General features: G+C 37.4%; 1 protein-coding gene across 2 annotated transcripts in view; it reads right to left on the bottom strand.

Moving 5' to 3' along the window:
• LOC118199377 (MAM and LDL-receptor class A domain-containing protein 1-like) overlaps positions 1 to 15,051 on the bottom strand; it is a 344,431-nt gene that overhangs the window by 50,773 nt on the left and 278,607 nt on the right. The window contains exons 68-70 of one of the 2 annotated variants that reach the window (XM_085826943.1): positions 10,437 to 10,695; positions 6,806 to 7,243; positions 3,452 to 3,546 (exon numbers count right to left, since the gene is read on the bottom strand). In XM_085826943.1, coding sequence (XP_085683069.1) covers positions 3,452 to 3,546; positions 6,806 to 7,243; positions 10,437 to 10,695 — 792 coding nt within the window. Of the gene's footprint in view, positions 1 to 3,451; positions 3,547 to 3,636; positions 3,785 to 6,805; positions 7,244 to 10,436; positions 10,696 to 15,051 lie in introns of those variants that run through there. The other variant, XM_085826944.1, reaches the window with a different exon arrangement.

Genomic DNA, 15,051 nt, shown 5'->3' with positions numbered 1-15,051 from the left:
TGTGAGCGCAAGATGGAAAGAAAGATAATTTTTACTTTCATATTTTTTATTAAGTAATAAAATTTTGCTGAGAAAACACGAAGGAAACTTAAGCATAGAAAATTAATGCAACTTATAGCACTTAATAGAATTTTAAATCGACACAGTTAACTAAAAAAGGCCATTAATAAATAATTTTTTATAAAGTTTTTACTGGTAATTTTTCATGAAACGTATAATCTATAAGTTGTACTTAATTTTCTATGTTTCCTTCTTTCTTTTCCTTCTTTTCTTTTCAACAAAAGAAGAAGTTTCCTTCTTTCTTTTTCAACAAAAATTTATTAGTTAATAAAAAAATGTGAAAGTCAAAATTATCCTTCTTTACATCTTGCGCTCACAAATCATTATGGGAATATCCATTTACAATTATTAAAATCTGAAAAAAGCATGTCTGCGATGTTATCGTCATGCGATCATTTGTAGATACTTTATTTTTTACCACGATATTTTCGACGACGATGTTTTTAAACTGCGAAGTTTTTGAACCGCTTTATTTTCGACGACGGTGTTTTGTACCACGACGTTTTAGAACTGCGATGTTTTCTCTTTGCGATGTTTTCTCCCACGATGTTTTGTAGCCCGACGTTTTCGCCTTGCGTTGTTTTCTCCGCGACGTTTTCGACTGCGATGTTTTTGCCGCGATGTTATCGGCGGACACCAGCGCGCCAATGGGGAGTGTGCATGAAAAGAGCATGTTCATTGGCTGCTTGTGCATCCCAGCGCGGTCTTGCAGAAGTCCCATTCTACCAAAGAATATGTATTGTTCATCAATACATATTCATGTAATTAAATTCATTCATGTAATCAAAGAACATAGACGTTCTTTGATCATTCCCTCTAAAACATTCCTTTAAATACTCTTTGCTTTCTACCTCATTTGAATATCACGTGAGCTACAAATGTACATTCTGGTAGGAAACATAACTGGTTAAAGAACTTAAACGAAACCTTATAAGGAAAAGGTGAGGAGTATGTTATTGCACGTGCCCTATCTAGTAAAAGGGGCTGTTACGGGCGTTTCACGTTATTTTAAGTAAAAGCGACAGAAAAAAAATGAATTTTAAAACAAGCATATCAGATAATCCTTGAGAATGTTTGACAGTTTTGAGTATGATACTTTTTTGAGTGCAATGCGACACAATTATGTTCAAGGCTATCATATAGATGGCAATAATGCTGAGTTAGAATGGACATGCGGGCATTGTTTCTGACTCAGATACTCAGTGATAATGAGTTATAATAACTCAATAATAATGAGGTTGCAACTCGAAAAATGAAAGGACCAGGAGTACCCGGAGAACTGAAAGAAGAACACCTGTTAATATTTGTTTATATAATTAGGTTTATCTAATTATTTTTTATATTTAAAATCTGTTGTTATGATTTACAATACATCTGACTTCCAATTTTTAAGCATTAATACTACATACTTTAATAAAAGCGTTAATGAAATTAATTAAAGATACTCGCAATGCCGTACATTAAGCACTTGTTTACATTGTAGACTAGCACTTAATTGCTTTTCTTTATGGTTACTCCGAGTTTTCTCATTATACAGACTGCAAATTCAGTAAGATTTCCCGCGACCAGATTTAGTGCAGAAACGCACAATGCAATAACTTTAATATGGGGAAAATGCTTCTACTATTGAATTAGAAGCTGTGAGAACTGCTCGATGTAGCAAAAGTTGCATTAACTTTTACTTTTAATATCGTGAAATTAATTGTTCAAAGTGTAAGTTCTAAAACTGTTTAAGAGAAAATTACTACTAAATGATTAAAATCATAATTATGATCAAAATTTGCCTTCAAGAATTTTTTCAAAGGAAAGTGATATAAATAATAATATATTATTGATGATAAATTTGTAAAATACATTGACAGGGAAAAAATCCCAACAGAAAGGGAAAAAATACTGTAGAATAATGAGATTTCGGCAATACATTTCTATAGGTAACAAATTTGATTGATTAAATTTTCATGATCGCAGGTTAATGCAAGCGCGAGAAGAACTACTCCTACTAAGAACTACTACTAAGTGTCAAATGGTGTTACATTAATCACCGGTGTAACCTTCAAAATTTTGAATGCAAACATGCATGCATTGTGACATACAAGTGCCGGATGTCATGTTGTGGATTGCCTGTTGCACTTGGTTGGTCAATACAGGGACTGTTAATTCTGGTTGTGAATGACGCTGGACTTGTCGTCCAATGATATCCCATGCGTGCGGGATTGGCTAAAGATTTGGTGATCTAGCAGACCAAGGTAACATGTCGACACTCTCTAGAGTATGTTGGGTTACAACAGCAATATAAGAGCGAGCGTTAACTTGTTGGAAAAAGCCCCTTGAATGCTGCTCATGAATGGCAGGAGAACAGGTTAAATTACCAGACTGACTGACAAATTTGTAGTCAGGGTGCGCGAGATAACGGAGAGACTGCTCCTGCTGTCATGCGCAATTGCTGACCAGACCATAACTCCAGGTGTAGATCTAGTGTGTCTAGGCTGCAGGCTCTTACATGGCCTCTTCCTAACCAGCACACGGTCATCACTGGCACCTCAAGGCAGAACCGGGTTTCATCAGAAAACACAACCAATCTCCGCTCCGTCCTCCAATGAGCTCTAGCTTGACACAACTGATTGGTTTGTAATCAATGGAATGCACGCTACAGCTGCTGGCTCGAAGCAGTTGTTCAAGTAACCGATTAGTTACTGTCACTGTGGTGCCAACCTGCTGCTGGAATTTCTGTTGCAGATGCAGTGCGATGCGCCACAGCCATAGGCCGAACACCGCGGTCTTCCCTTTCAGTAGTGCCACGTGGCCACCCGGACCCGTTCTTCTTAAGCCAGCACCTTCCCTTGACCACGGCTGCCAACAGTCATGCACAATGAATACTTTACTGCGAAGTCTTTCTACAGTATCGCGGAAAGAAAATCCTTCTCATAGTCCAATTACACGACGTCGTTCAAACACACTGAGCTGTTGATAATCGCTTTGTCTTCTGAAAGGCATTTTTGACTAATGTCAACTTTGTCAACTTTTTTGACTAATGACTATGTCAAATCCCCCCAAAAATAAAGCTCACGAACTTTACAATGCGTATTTAAAGCAAAACTGTTCATAGTGGCGCTACTAGAGCCACACTTATGCGTCTGGGGCGAAATTTTAATAGACGTCATCTTTTAGACGTATAAATACGCCTACGAAATTTCCATTATCTAACACAAATTCTTCATGGTGTTGGGATTTTCTTTCCGTCAGTGTACTTTGAAACTAAACTCCGGTAAAAGTATACTTCCCGCTAAGAAATCATATTGCTTTTTATTAAAATACATTATATATTCACTAAACCTTAAAATATTGTAGAGAAACATTAAAAAAATGTATGACACACAGGATATTCACGTACCTTGCACCCCTTGGAGATACCATCTATTGTATCAGATCTTATTTTGGGTTTCTTGTCGCGATTTACGTATCCAGACCCAACTGTCAGGAATTTGCCTAAATATATTAAAAAAAGTATAGAAGGAATATTCAGATAATAAAGCAAAATAAATTGTAACTAGAAATTAATATTTCCATTAATATGATCGCATATACAGGGTGTTTCAGCAAATCGGTTACAAACTTTCAACTGAGACAGATCACACCTAGACGATAGAAAATCACATAGCAATGCTGGTTGGAAACGGTTTCTTGTCGCGATTTACGTATCCAGACCCAACTGTCAGGAATTTGCCTAAATATATTAAAAAAAGTATAGAAGGAATATTCAGATAATAAAGCAAAATCAATTGTAACTAGAAATTAATATTTCCATTAATATGATCGCATATACAGGGTGTTTCAGCAAATCGGTTACAAACTTTCAACTGAGACAGATCACACCTAGACGATAGAAAATCACATAGCAATGCTGGTTGGAAACGCTTTCTTGGCGCAGTAGTGACGACACAAAAAGAAAAGGTTTGTTAGTACAGTAGAAACCAACAAATACGAATACAAACAGACAACGATCATCATTAAAGAAGCTGTCTGAAATTACGACCCCGGACCATAATGCCAGTCTCACATCTCCGGTACATGAAAGATCTGCAACTGGTTTTGCAATTGCATGGAAGATATGGTTCTGCACCACGGTCCGTATAAAAGGCAAACAACAAATTAACATTAATTTACATAAGATATATATATGTATTCACTTTGCTGAATTTGAGAAAACAAAAGGATATAAATTACGAAATTGAATGCTAGAAAAGTAAAATTCTTGAAGTTTAGTTTCTTTAGCTTTTTGTAATTTAGCATAATCCTCATCATGCCATTTGCCAATTAGAGTGCGACACAGCTGCTTTTTAAAAATTTTCTCAAAAACTAAAACAAAATAGTTCTAGTAAAATTACACTCTTTTGAAAAAAATTGAAGCACCAAGAAGGAATTTTGCAATCACGACGAAATTTGGTTTGCCAAAACATCTTGATTGAACATGCAAATGTTCAAAGTTTCAAGGCAAATGAATTGGAATTAGGATCATAGCGTGCATTTCTAGTGCGCAATTCGAAAAGTATAAAACCAGTAACAGATGTGAAAAATTTATCCTTTTTTGTTGCTGCCATTTTAATTCCGTAAAGAAGCAACTAAAGATGCCGTTACGACGATATCGAAGACCTTACAGACAACTAAACGACTTCGAACGTGGTCGCATTGTAGGGTTGCGTCAAGCTGGGTCGTCATACCGAGCAATAGGTCGCCACCTGCAGCGTATAGACACTGCTGTTCAAAGATGTTGGCAGCAATGGTTGCTAGAAAGAAACTGCTGACGAAATGAAGGCTCTGAAAGGCCAAGGAGCACAAATGCGAGGCAAGAGAGGACGATTGTTCGCCAGGCCCGAATCGCCCCAAAGGTATCATTGTCGACTCTTCAACGCACTACAGCCACGTCTATATTTCCCGTGGTTCACCATCTCAAGGCGCTTGTTTGAGGCGGAGTTACGCTCACAGAGGACATTTAAGACATTTGTTTTTGACTCCACAACATCGGCGGAGGCGTCTGGAGTGGTGTTGCAGCCGATCATCATGGTTGCAATCAGACTGGCATCGTACAGTGTTCAGCGATGAATCCCGCGTCACTCTTCAAGTAGATGACCACCTTGTTCGTGTCTGGAGAGGACGGGGCCAACGGTTCCAATCAGCCTTTGTTTTACAAAGGCATACAGCCATACGCCCTGGTGTGATGGCGTGGGGCGCTATTTCTTATGATAGCAGGTCATCTTTAGTCCGCCCACCAGCGGCCGAGCGTTAAAGTTGCTGAACACTGGTAGTTCGGTCCGAGGTTCAAATCCCGCGAACGGGCTGGCTGCATAAGCGTTTTCGTGGTTTTCCCGATGTGTAACGTGTATACGAGCCAGTTTCCCTTAGAAAGTCCTCCACGAAGGCATCCCTTCCTTAGGCAGATAGCCCTAGTGTGCTTTGCCATAATTAAAATACGCCATACACCATCTTTAGTCCTCCGTACATCTTTAACAGCTCAACGATATGTTGATACCGAGGCCGGTTGCATTACCCTTCATGGCACGACATCCTGGGGCCCTTTTCCAACAATATAATGCCAGACCACATACCGCTCGCATATCTCTGGACTGTCTCCGTGCGGTTGATACTCTTCCTTAGCCAGCAAAGTCACCAGACCTTTCACCAATCGAGCATGTCTGGGGCATGATAGACTGCCAGTTTCGGGCACCACAAAATCTCGTAGATCTGAAGCGACAACTGATGAATGTCTGGCATAATGTGTCGCATGATGACATTAGGAACCTCTAACACTCCTTGCCTCGACGAATTCAAGCATGCATTGCCGTCAGCGGCAATTCGACCAACTGCTAATTTGAACACTCAATGGGTGATTGTGAGCCGTGAACAAATACTATGACCTTGATATTTTTAATCATTTTATTATCTGTGTATGACCTATACACATATTCAATTTCATCAATAACACCCACTTCCTTCATGGTGCTTAGATTTTATTGCAAAAGAGTGTATTTTCAGACACTAATAGTGGAAATGTAGTAATTAAACATTTAAGTGTGAACCAGCATTTGCCGAAGCCTGACTGTAATACCGAAGGGCCCGGTTTGAATTCCTGAAAAGGCATGGATATTTGTAAATGCATGGTGTGTGTGTGCGGCACGGGGTCACTTTCAAATGCGACGAAATGAAAGTCCTCTAGGGGAAGAGGGGTGGAGAACTATGCGAGCCGTCCCCCCCCGGTGTCCTCTCCTTAAAAACTGGGGGCGGAACGGTGCAATATCGTACTATATGGCACTCAAGGCTCTTGCCAACGACAGGCGCAATCTTGCACTGTAACAGTTCTGATGTTACTGTCAGACGTGCGAGTTAAGTCACAACAGCAACAGCAACAACAAGTATCTAAATTTTATATAAAACTGCAGACAGTTCATAACGAAGTGTACAAAATACAAGTACTCTTTTTCAGATCAATGTAAGCAGAAACATGTTAAGAGGTAACACTAAAAGTATGAATAAGAACATAATAAACAAAACAAAAAACTACTAATAATTATTGCTGCTAAGAGTTACTTTTTTAACAGTTTCTTTGCTAGAAACAATAAAAAGTGTTGACTTACATGCATTCGAAAGTACCCTGGACTGCAAAATACATATCATAGAGACACTTAAAAGGTCTATTTAACATGCCATGGTAATTGAAGAACAATGTTGTTAACAAAATATATGTTCATACCTGCAGCACTTTTCGTAGTGTGGTCGGTGGAAGGTGAGTTGGCAAAAAGTGAGGTCTTGGGGGTTTCTATACCCCAGGCAGCATAACCATCTTGCTCCAGGTGCCAGTGTGCGCACGGGGCACCATCGAAGTTACAACGGGCAGGGTACGCCTGACACACAAAATCCTTTTCATCGCTGAAATCGCCACAGTCGTCACTGAAGTCACAACGCAAGTTCTCTTCAACACACTTTGCATTGGTACAAGAAAAGTATTCCTTGGCACAAACTTCTTTCTCTAAGTCTACGGTAGGTGGTGGAGCACATTTCATGAACGAAACGTCATCCAAGCAGACAGCATTGGTGTACGTATAGGGGCGAACACTGTCGAACCACACCCGGAAATCGGTCAAAGCGCTGACAGGAACTCTGGCGTGCATCCACTTTTTGCTAAAACCTCCTGTTGGAAGAAGATTAAAATTTCAGTGTCATAGAATATAGAACGAATAATATAAATATCAACTATAAACATGTCAGATTTTAAATTTGTAGCAATCCCATCCGATCGAAGAAAAGACATTGGAGAAATCCAGTGCTCAGACTTGGAACGTGCATTTATAGGCCATCTAAGGCTATGTTTAAACGAAGGTATAAATGTCATAACTGGTTTAAGACGAGCTTCGTTGCTATGTAACCATGTAACCAGACCTTGCTGCGTCACAAAAACTGGTTTAGGGATTTTGGCATAAAGTTTGAAATTTTCGACCCTATGCCGACTGGGTATAAGAGTCGACCAATCAGAGCGAACGCGCGAAACTTATTCAGCGGGAAAGCTGTTGACACATCTACGCATGCACAAATGTAGTTCCTCTAATTGAGTACTGCTTAGATCCTGTCTCGCAGATATGAACGGAACTCCCGCATTTTATGCCTTATGACTATGCCTCTGTGACATTTATACCACGTCTGAACGGGGCCAAGGCTTCATTCACACGGTGGTATAAATGTCATAACCGGTTTAAGGCGAGCTTCGTTGCTGGTTAACTTACGTCACAAAAACTGGTTTAGGGGCTTTGGCATAAAGCTTGAAGCTTTCAACTCTATGGCGATTTTGTATAAGAGTTGACGAATTAGAGCGAAGATGAGAAACCCATTGAGAGAGAAAGCTTTAGACATTTTCACGCATGCGTAAATTTAGCTTCTCTAATTGGTTACTGGTTAGACCCTGTCTCGTAGGTGTGAACGGAACTCCCGTATTTTATGCTTATGACTATTCATCTGTGACATTTATGCCACTGTCTGAACCGGAACCGAAATGTCCACCATTCGATACTTCCCAACTTAAACTACAGTTCCAATTCTTATCGACAGATGCCGCCACCACCGTTAACTTAGCAGGAAAATTATGCAGAGCGTTACAGATTTAACTAATCGAGTCTGTGTAAATTTGATTCTTTCTGTTATTTCAATTTAAACCATTTTCAAACGACGCAAATTAGTAAAATATTTAAGGAAGGAGAAGAAATTATATACAAGATTTCGAAGTTAGGTCAAATAGCAAGCAGGCAACAATTTCCCTATAATTTCACTACCAGTAAGCTAATAATCACATTTTTCCTGAATTTGACTTACTATATATTCCGGCGTAAAGCGCGCAACTACAATTTCAAACTACCTTTTTTTTTAAAATTTTTAGGCTGTGGGGATTTTATTTTATTTACATAACAGTTGTTTTGTGTTTAAGCGATTTTCCTACCGCTCTTGCTTTCAATTCACAATTTCTTGCCAGAATGCAAATCGACTAGCACTCGTGTATACAAATAAAGTCAAAAGAAGTTAGCATTTAAAGGGAAAGTTTTGGAACGTGAAATCAGAGCGTCTTCTGCCTCCCTGAAGGCCACGTTGCTGTTTTTGATTTTCTGTGGCTTTCAGCTATTCTTGCTATTAGGCTTGAGTAAATAAAGGGTTCTTTACATCCTTTCTCTTACTCAGTAGTACTTTAAAGATTTACTGATTATTCACTAAACAGTCTTCTAACGCCAAGCTCAGTTTACGAATGCCAAACATACAAGTCGTTCAGAAGTCAAACAACAAAAATCAGCGTTAATTTACAAAATTTGCGGTTTTGCAGCTGAAGATGATGGTTCGGTATAACCATCGAAACTAGTCCTGTGAAAATTTTGTAAATTAACGCTGATTTTTGTTGTTTAACTTCTGAATTAGTATTTATTCGGCGTGTTATTGTGTCTTAATTATACAAGTCGTTATAAGATATATTCGCCATATAACGCGCACCCTATTCTTTACGAAGCTACATGTGCGATGTGCTTATTTTTTGAAGTCATTTGTTCGAAGATTTTTTCCCAGGCTTTCGAACAATGGTGTACTGAATTGACACGCTTTAAGGGGAGCAATATGTGTGTGAGTGACGTGAAAGGCAAAAAAACGGTTTATATGAAACAACAGGTCATGAACAGCAGCGAAGAAGAAACCTGTTGTAAGGCTTTACAAAAATTCAAAGCGTAGCGATCAGGAACAATCGAGATAAACAAAATTATATCTTCAGATTCTGATTCGAATATTGATAAATGCAGTGATAATTAATGCACTGTTGATACTACCGATCATATTTTACAAGAATTGGTTGTTTAGAATGAAAGTTGATTCCGAAGAAAGCACAATTCAGTTTAGAAAATGAAATGAATTTAACTATTTATTAATCATTTTCGTTTCTTTCAACAATCACTTTTCCAAATACCTACTTTACCTCGTAAGTACTCAAAGAACTGTCATCCGAATACGGATGATAAGGGCCTATCAGAATTCTTGCCGTCACCCATACTCAGATGACGCATCAGTCAAAGTGTTAAAGCATTTTGAGTTGCTGACCGTTTTTTAAATTCCGACTATTAGCTCCTCTTCCTATATCTTGTTCAAATTTTCAGTCGTTAATAAAATACTTCTTATTCATCCACTCAAGTTCAAATAATTTTTTTTTAAACTTGCAGTGGATGACATTTGATGTTAATGCAGTTTTTTCCCATATTAAAATTTTTAAAAATTTTAATTAAAATTTTTTTTGTATTTTTAAAATTTTTCGTTGTTGACCAAGTAGGATTTGACTTTAAAATAAAATTTTATATTATTCGTCGTACGTTTGTTTGAATATCACACGAAAGCTTAAGTAATATTGTAGTTAAGAAAATTAAAAAAATAAAAACTTTGCCTGTTTTTCTGGCAACGTTTTGGTTATTGATAATTATGGCTTATGAAAGGGAAGTTTTCAACACCTACCATTTTTAGTTAAAGTACTGGTCAATGTAACTTAAGCCTTTAAAACTGAATTTTGTAAAAAAGAACGATGATGGATTCGCTGTAAATGACAAACTGATCTGAGCAGGTAAGTGAATAGTTGGATTTAGTTGGGAACCATTCTTTACAAAAATATTTCAAGATTTATAAATTAATTTTGAAGTCATGGATCTCACTTTCAATCCAAAGAATTCAATTTTAACCTGCAGATTTCATTTTCTATCTTCATAACTCAACTTCGACCTAAACAGGTTACATTTTCAACCTATAGAACTTATTTTCAAGCTGTGAAATTATACATCCAAGATTTAGACTGATCAAGATTCTAAGACTGCACTTACTTCCATATATAGCTAATTCGGCTTTCCACGCAGGTTGCATTTTTGTGCCTTCTTTGCCAGTGTAAACATTTAATGAGCAGGTCCACGCTCCACAGAAAAACCAGAAGTCGACAGCGCAATGGGAATGCGTAGCAGAAATCCTGGGAGTTACAAGCGACGTAACATCCCCTTGCCGTCCCGGAGCACCATCTGCCAGCATGTACCATCCATCAGTTGAGTTGGTAGAATGATCAACTTTAGGTCGGTAGTTCAGATTGATCTAAAGGAATAATTCAATAGTTTAAAGAAAATATTATGATAATTCCTTTAGTTATTAGGAATGCAATGATTAAATTGGTAAACATATGCTAATTTCACAAGTTAAATTTGAATCATGCGAACTTTAGATATTTGAAACTCCAATTATCCAGTTCGCTTGTTTTTCTTTCTAGGCCAAGAAAAAATAACCTTACTTACATATTTTTATATAAGAAGGTAGCTTTCAGCAGATGCACAGTCAGCGAACATTAATGGAAAAGCAATTCTATGTTACATTTTTGCTTTTAAATGTACTTGTAAGGAGTATGTTAATTTTATTAACAGTTAAATTCTGAGTTAAAGTTCCTTTCCTGTCGATTCTTAACTTCAACTTACCACTTCCGGTCAGAACGTAGTTTTAGAATCACGTCTGAATACATAATGAAGAAGAACGGTATTTAACCGCGATGTTCTTCGGTCTTAGGGAGAGAGATACCAGGTATTCTGGCTGCCCGCGTCCGCCTTTTTAGGCTACTTTCTCATAAGCTATTATCACGCCCGGCCGTACTTTAGGCCCTAGATAGCTTCGCAGTCTATTAACGTTAAGGGGGCAACTTGGTTAGAATTTTGATAGCTTCGGCTATACCATTTTAGATTAGTTTAGCATTATTCTTAGTCTCTTAAGTTCAAAGCCTAAGTGTCGGCTTTATTGTACACTCCAAGACGGAGTTTTGTTAAACCTTAGTTTGAATAATAAAGGAGTAGTTTGCCCTTCTATCTTGTTGTTTCCTGTCACACAAACTCAAGCGATTATTCGATTATCAGTTCTTAAGAGTCTTCACTTCCAACAGCAGTTTAGAAGTACAAAGTGAGGAACTCTACATACTTAATGACATACAGGCTTCCGCCCAACCGAGATAGTGGTTAGCGACTCTGACTACGGGAACTGAAGAGCCTAGGTTCGAATCCAGGAGAAGGCGTAGATGTTTGTAAATGTATTGTCTGTGAGCCAGAAGGCACTCCAAATATGCGGCGAGAAGACGCAAGTGCTCTTGAGAGGCCGCTTGTAGGAGAATAGCTAGTGGGAGGCCCTCGGGGTCATCTTCCGTGGTGCTTTCTCTCAAAACTGGGGAGCGGAACTGAGCTAAAGTAGAGTTGTCACCTATATGGTGCTAAAGGCACCCACGACAGGTGCATTGGACTCCTTGTCACAATGAATGTCATGGGCTTGTGCTGACTATTATCAGACAAGTGAGATTACTGATAATGACAACATTTAGGCTTACTATTTTTCTTTCATTTATCTTAATTTCATTGTTTAATTTTCATGGAAAAATCTGACGTGTACATACACCACGTGACTTAGACTTCCTTGCAAGGAATATTAAATTATAAGCATTTTTTGCTGCATTTCATTTAAACCTATTTCCTCGAATTTCAACAGAGATTATAGTTCTCATTCAATTAATTCAGTTCTCACTTCGCGACAGGGCAAAAATACATAAAAACTCAAATTAGCTTTATCAAAAATTGAAAAATATACGAAAAAAACTACCAAATACAATTAAAAGAATTAAAAACATTTTTTTACAATTAAACTTAAGAGTTTCTACGCCAAAACAAGCAATTCGACCAGCGGACAAAATGGCAAATTTTTTCGGTGCACAAAACTGAAAGTGTACTTTTGGTCCCACTCTGCAAAAACACACTGGAGGTGCAGAAGCTGACTCAATTCACTAGTCTGTTAAGTTTCAAATGTAAACAAATATGGCAACTATGGTTAAAAAAATTAGGCTTGGCAGTACTTAAAAAAATCTTTAAATTGTTGAGAATTCTACAACTTTTGAATGAAGTTTAACTAAAGGCATAAAAACTTTACCCGGAAGATGGGAACAACATATTTCAATCGTTAAAAAATGCCAAATTTGCCAACATATAACAATAAAAAAAATTGAACTCACTGAGCCGACTAACAGTATATATAGTCTAAATAAAGTAATTAGGAGCAAATTAATAAACCCATAATTTGCGCTAAAGCTGCAGTAATAAACTTATAATTTATATACTTTGGTGCGGCCGATTTGCAACCAAAAACAGAGGTGCACAACTACTTGTTATAGCAGTCCTATAAGCAAATTTCAACGTTCTGAGGTTACTCGTTTCTGAGTTTACGCGAGATGCATACATACATTCGTACATATGGACGTCACGAAAGAATCTCTTCCCAAATCCATTTTAAATCCTTTTTGGTGCACGTTTTGGGAAAAAGAGTACTTTTCTTACGATACTTATTACTTAGAGATGCCACGCAAAAACAGCGTTAATTTGCATTCGATAGCGGCCAAAATGGATAGTTTCGTTGAAATATGACACCCGAAAATTTCCACGATTACAATACTTTCTTTACTTCGGACAAGGAAGTCAAAAAGCGTATTTTTATTTTGTTTCGCAGATACAAAACATTTTATCTTTTAATTGCATAAGACTTAATGAAAATAAATGAATAATGAGAGAACTTTCAATTTATAGGACTAACGAAAGAATACAAGAAAATGAAAACACGATTATTACGATTATTTCCATTAGAAAAAGTAATCTGTTATGTTAACGAGAAAATTACAGAAAACTTTAAAAGAAAAGTTTATTGTCAACATTAACTGCTGAGTTACCAAGGAACAGTAAACTGTCTAAAGCCCACTAAAGACAACAGAATTGTTTTCGACCATACAACTCAAGTACAGCTCATTATAAATATTTGCCGATCTACATTTCAGGCTTAATTAAATAGTTTACGATCGTTTCGGAGAATGGAATCTAAAGGTCATGCATCCGTTTTTCCCTTCTATCAGCCTTTTGACAGAAAGCTGAGATCAATGCACATATTAAATGCACGTATTCTGAAAAAAAAAAAAAAACTGTGTAAACAAAAACGCTAATGCTTGGTTTTAACACCAAATAATCAATGTGCAGGCACTTTGTTCCCTGGAGGCACCTCGTACTTTGTTCTGCATAGTTGAATACATAGTTGCTGCATCATGCGCATACTAAAAGGCGTCCTTTCGGTTGATTTTTGGGATGTTTCTGTTTTCTGTATAACTTTGTGCATAAGTTCTTCTCAATCTTTGAAAAACTGGTTTAAAATTTTAGGTCAAAAATAAAACCAATACCACTGGTTCGAGCATACAGAAAGAAACCACATAATATAGAAATCGGAGATTTATTTAATTTGTGAAGGCAATAATAGTACCCATATGCTAAAAAATTACAAATGTAAAATTCTTTGAAAAGGACGATCGGGAAAACATCGAGGAATGGTCTCATGACGATTTGACTGAGCAAGGCTTTCAGAGCTTCGAGTCATGCCGATATCATTTCACATGTCACAAGAACAGAAGAGGCATATAATGGTACTAAAAATACGAAGATACTGACAATTACCGTATATGCCAACGTATAAGTCGATACCGCGTAGAAGTCGACCCCCCACTTCGACATAAAAAATTCGTAGAAAATAAGAAACCCGCGTATAAGTCGACCCCCCCCCACTTCCGAAATCGATCGAGAAACTTCGAAAATTTTTTTTTAAGTACTACATTTATTCAAAATCATATGAGAAAAAAAAGTAAATATACGATAAAAATACCTTGGTACATTAATCAAAAACAAAGTCCGCCACTAAGAATCAGCATAAATTTTGAAACAAGTTTTGCAGTACTTGTTCCGATAGCTTTTGAATTAACTTCTTCAGCTGCTTAAGTGCAAATGAACCAAATAAAGGGTGAAGAAATGTAAGATAAGGATAGAGATAAGGTAAGAAAAGTTGGACAGAAGGTACTGGCGCCATCTATTGATGAGATGAAACAAAAATTTACGCTGCTTCTTAATGTTGGACTTTGTTCTTGATTGTTATTCAGCATGATATTTAAACTAAATTACATTAATCTCGAGACAGCAGTGACGCGTGCAGAAACTCTATTGGACCCGTCGATCAAAGGGCATTCGGAAACTGTGATAAAATATCACTTCGAAAAATACGCATCGAAATTCCATAAATATTTGGACACAATCAAAAGTAAAGTAAAATTACTGACTTTTTTAAGAAATAAACACTTCCAGTACCCATCAAAATGGATAGTTTGGATTATCCGTGTTTTTCAATTACCGGTGACCTGCTTCCCCGGCATTACCCCAGATAATCGAGAGTGCACTGTATTCAATTTGCGCCATGTGATCCTCTTAAAGAAGCATGTGAAGAACATCTCGTGATTGCAATATTGCAAAACAAGTTCAGATGAAGGTCACTAAAGTGCCTTTGCTTGTTCCAAGATGGCGAAATATGCATTTCTAACATATGCAGAAACAACACGTTTTTAAGAGT

This window comes from Stegodyphus dumicola, chromosome 11 (genome assembly GCF_044657685.1).
Source record: "Stegodyphus dumicola isolate Sdum_Otavi_A_Nest chromosome 11, ASM4465768v1".
NCBI classification, from domain to species: Eukaryota; Metazoa; Arthropoda; class Arachnida; order Araneae; family Eresidae; genus Stegodyphus; species Stegodyphus dumicola.
The sequence above is the reverse complement of the archived record's forward strand: the minus strand, read 5'-3'. Positions and strand labels throughout refer to the sequence as shown.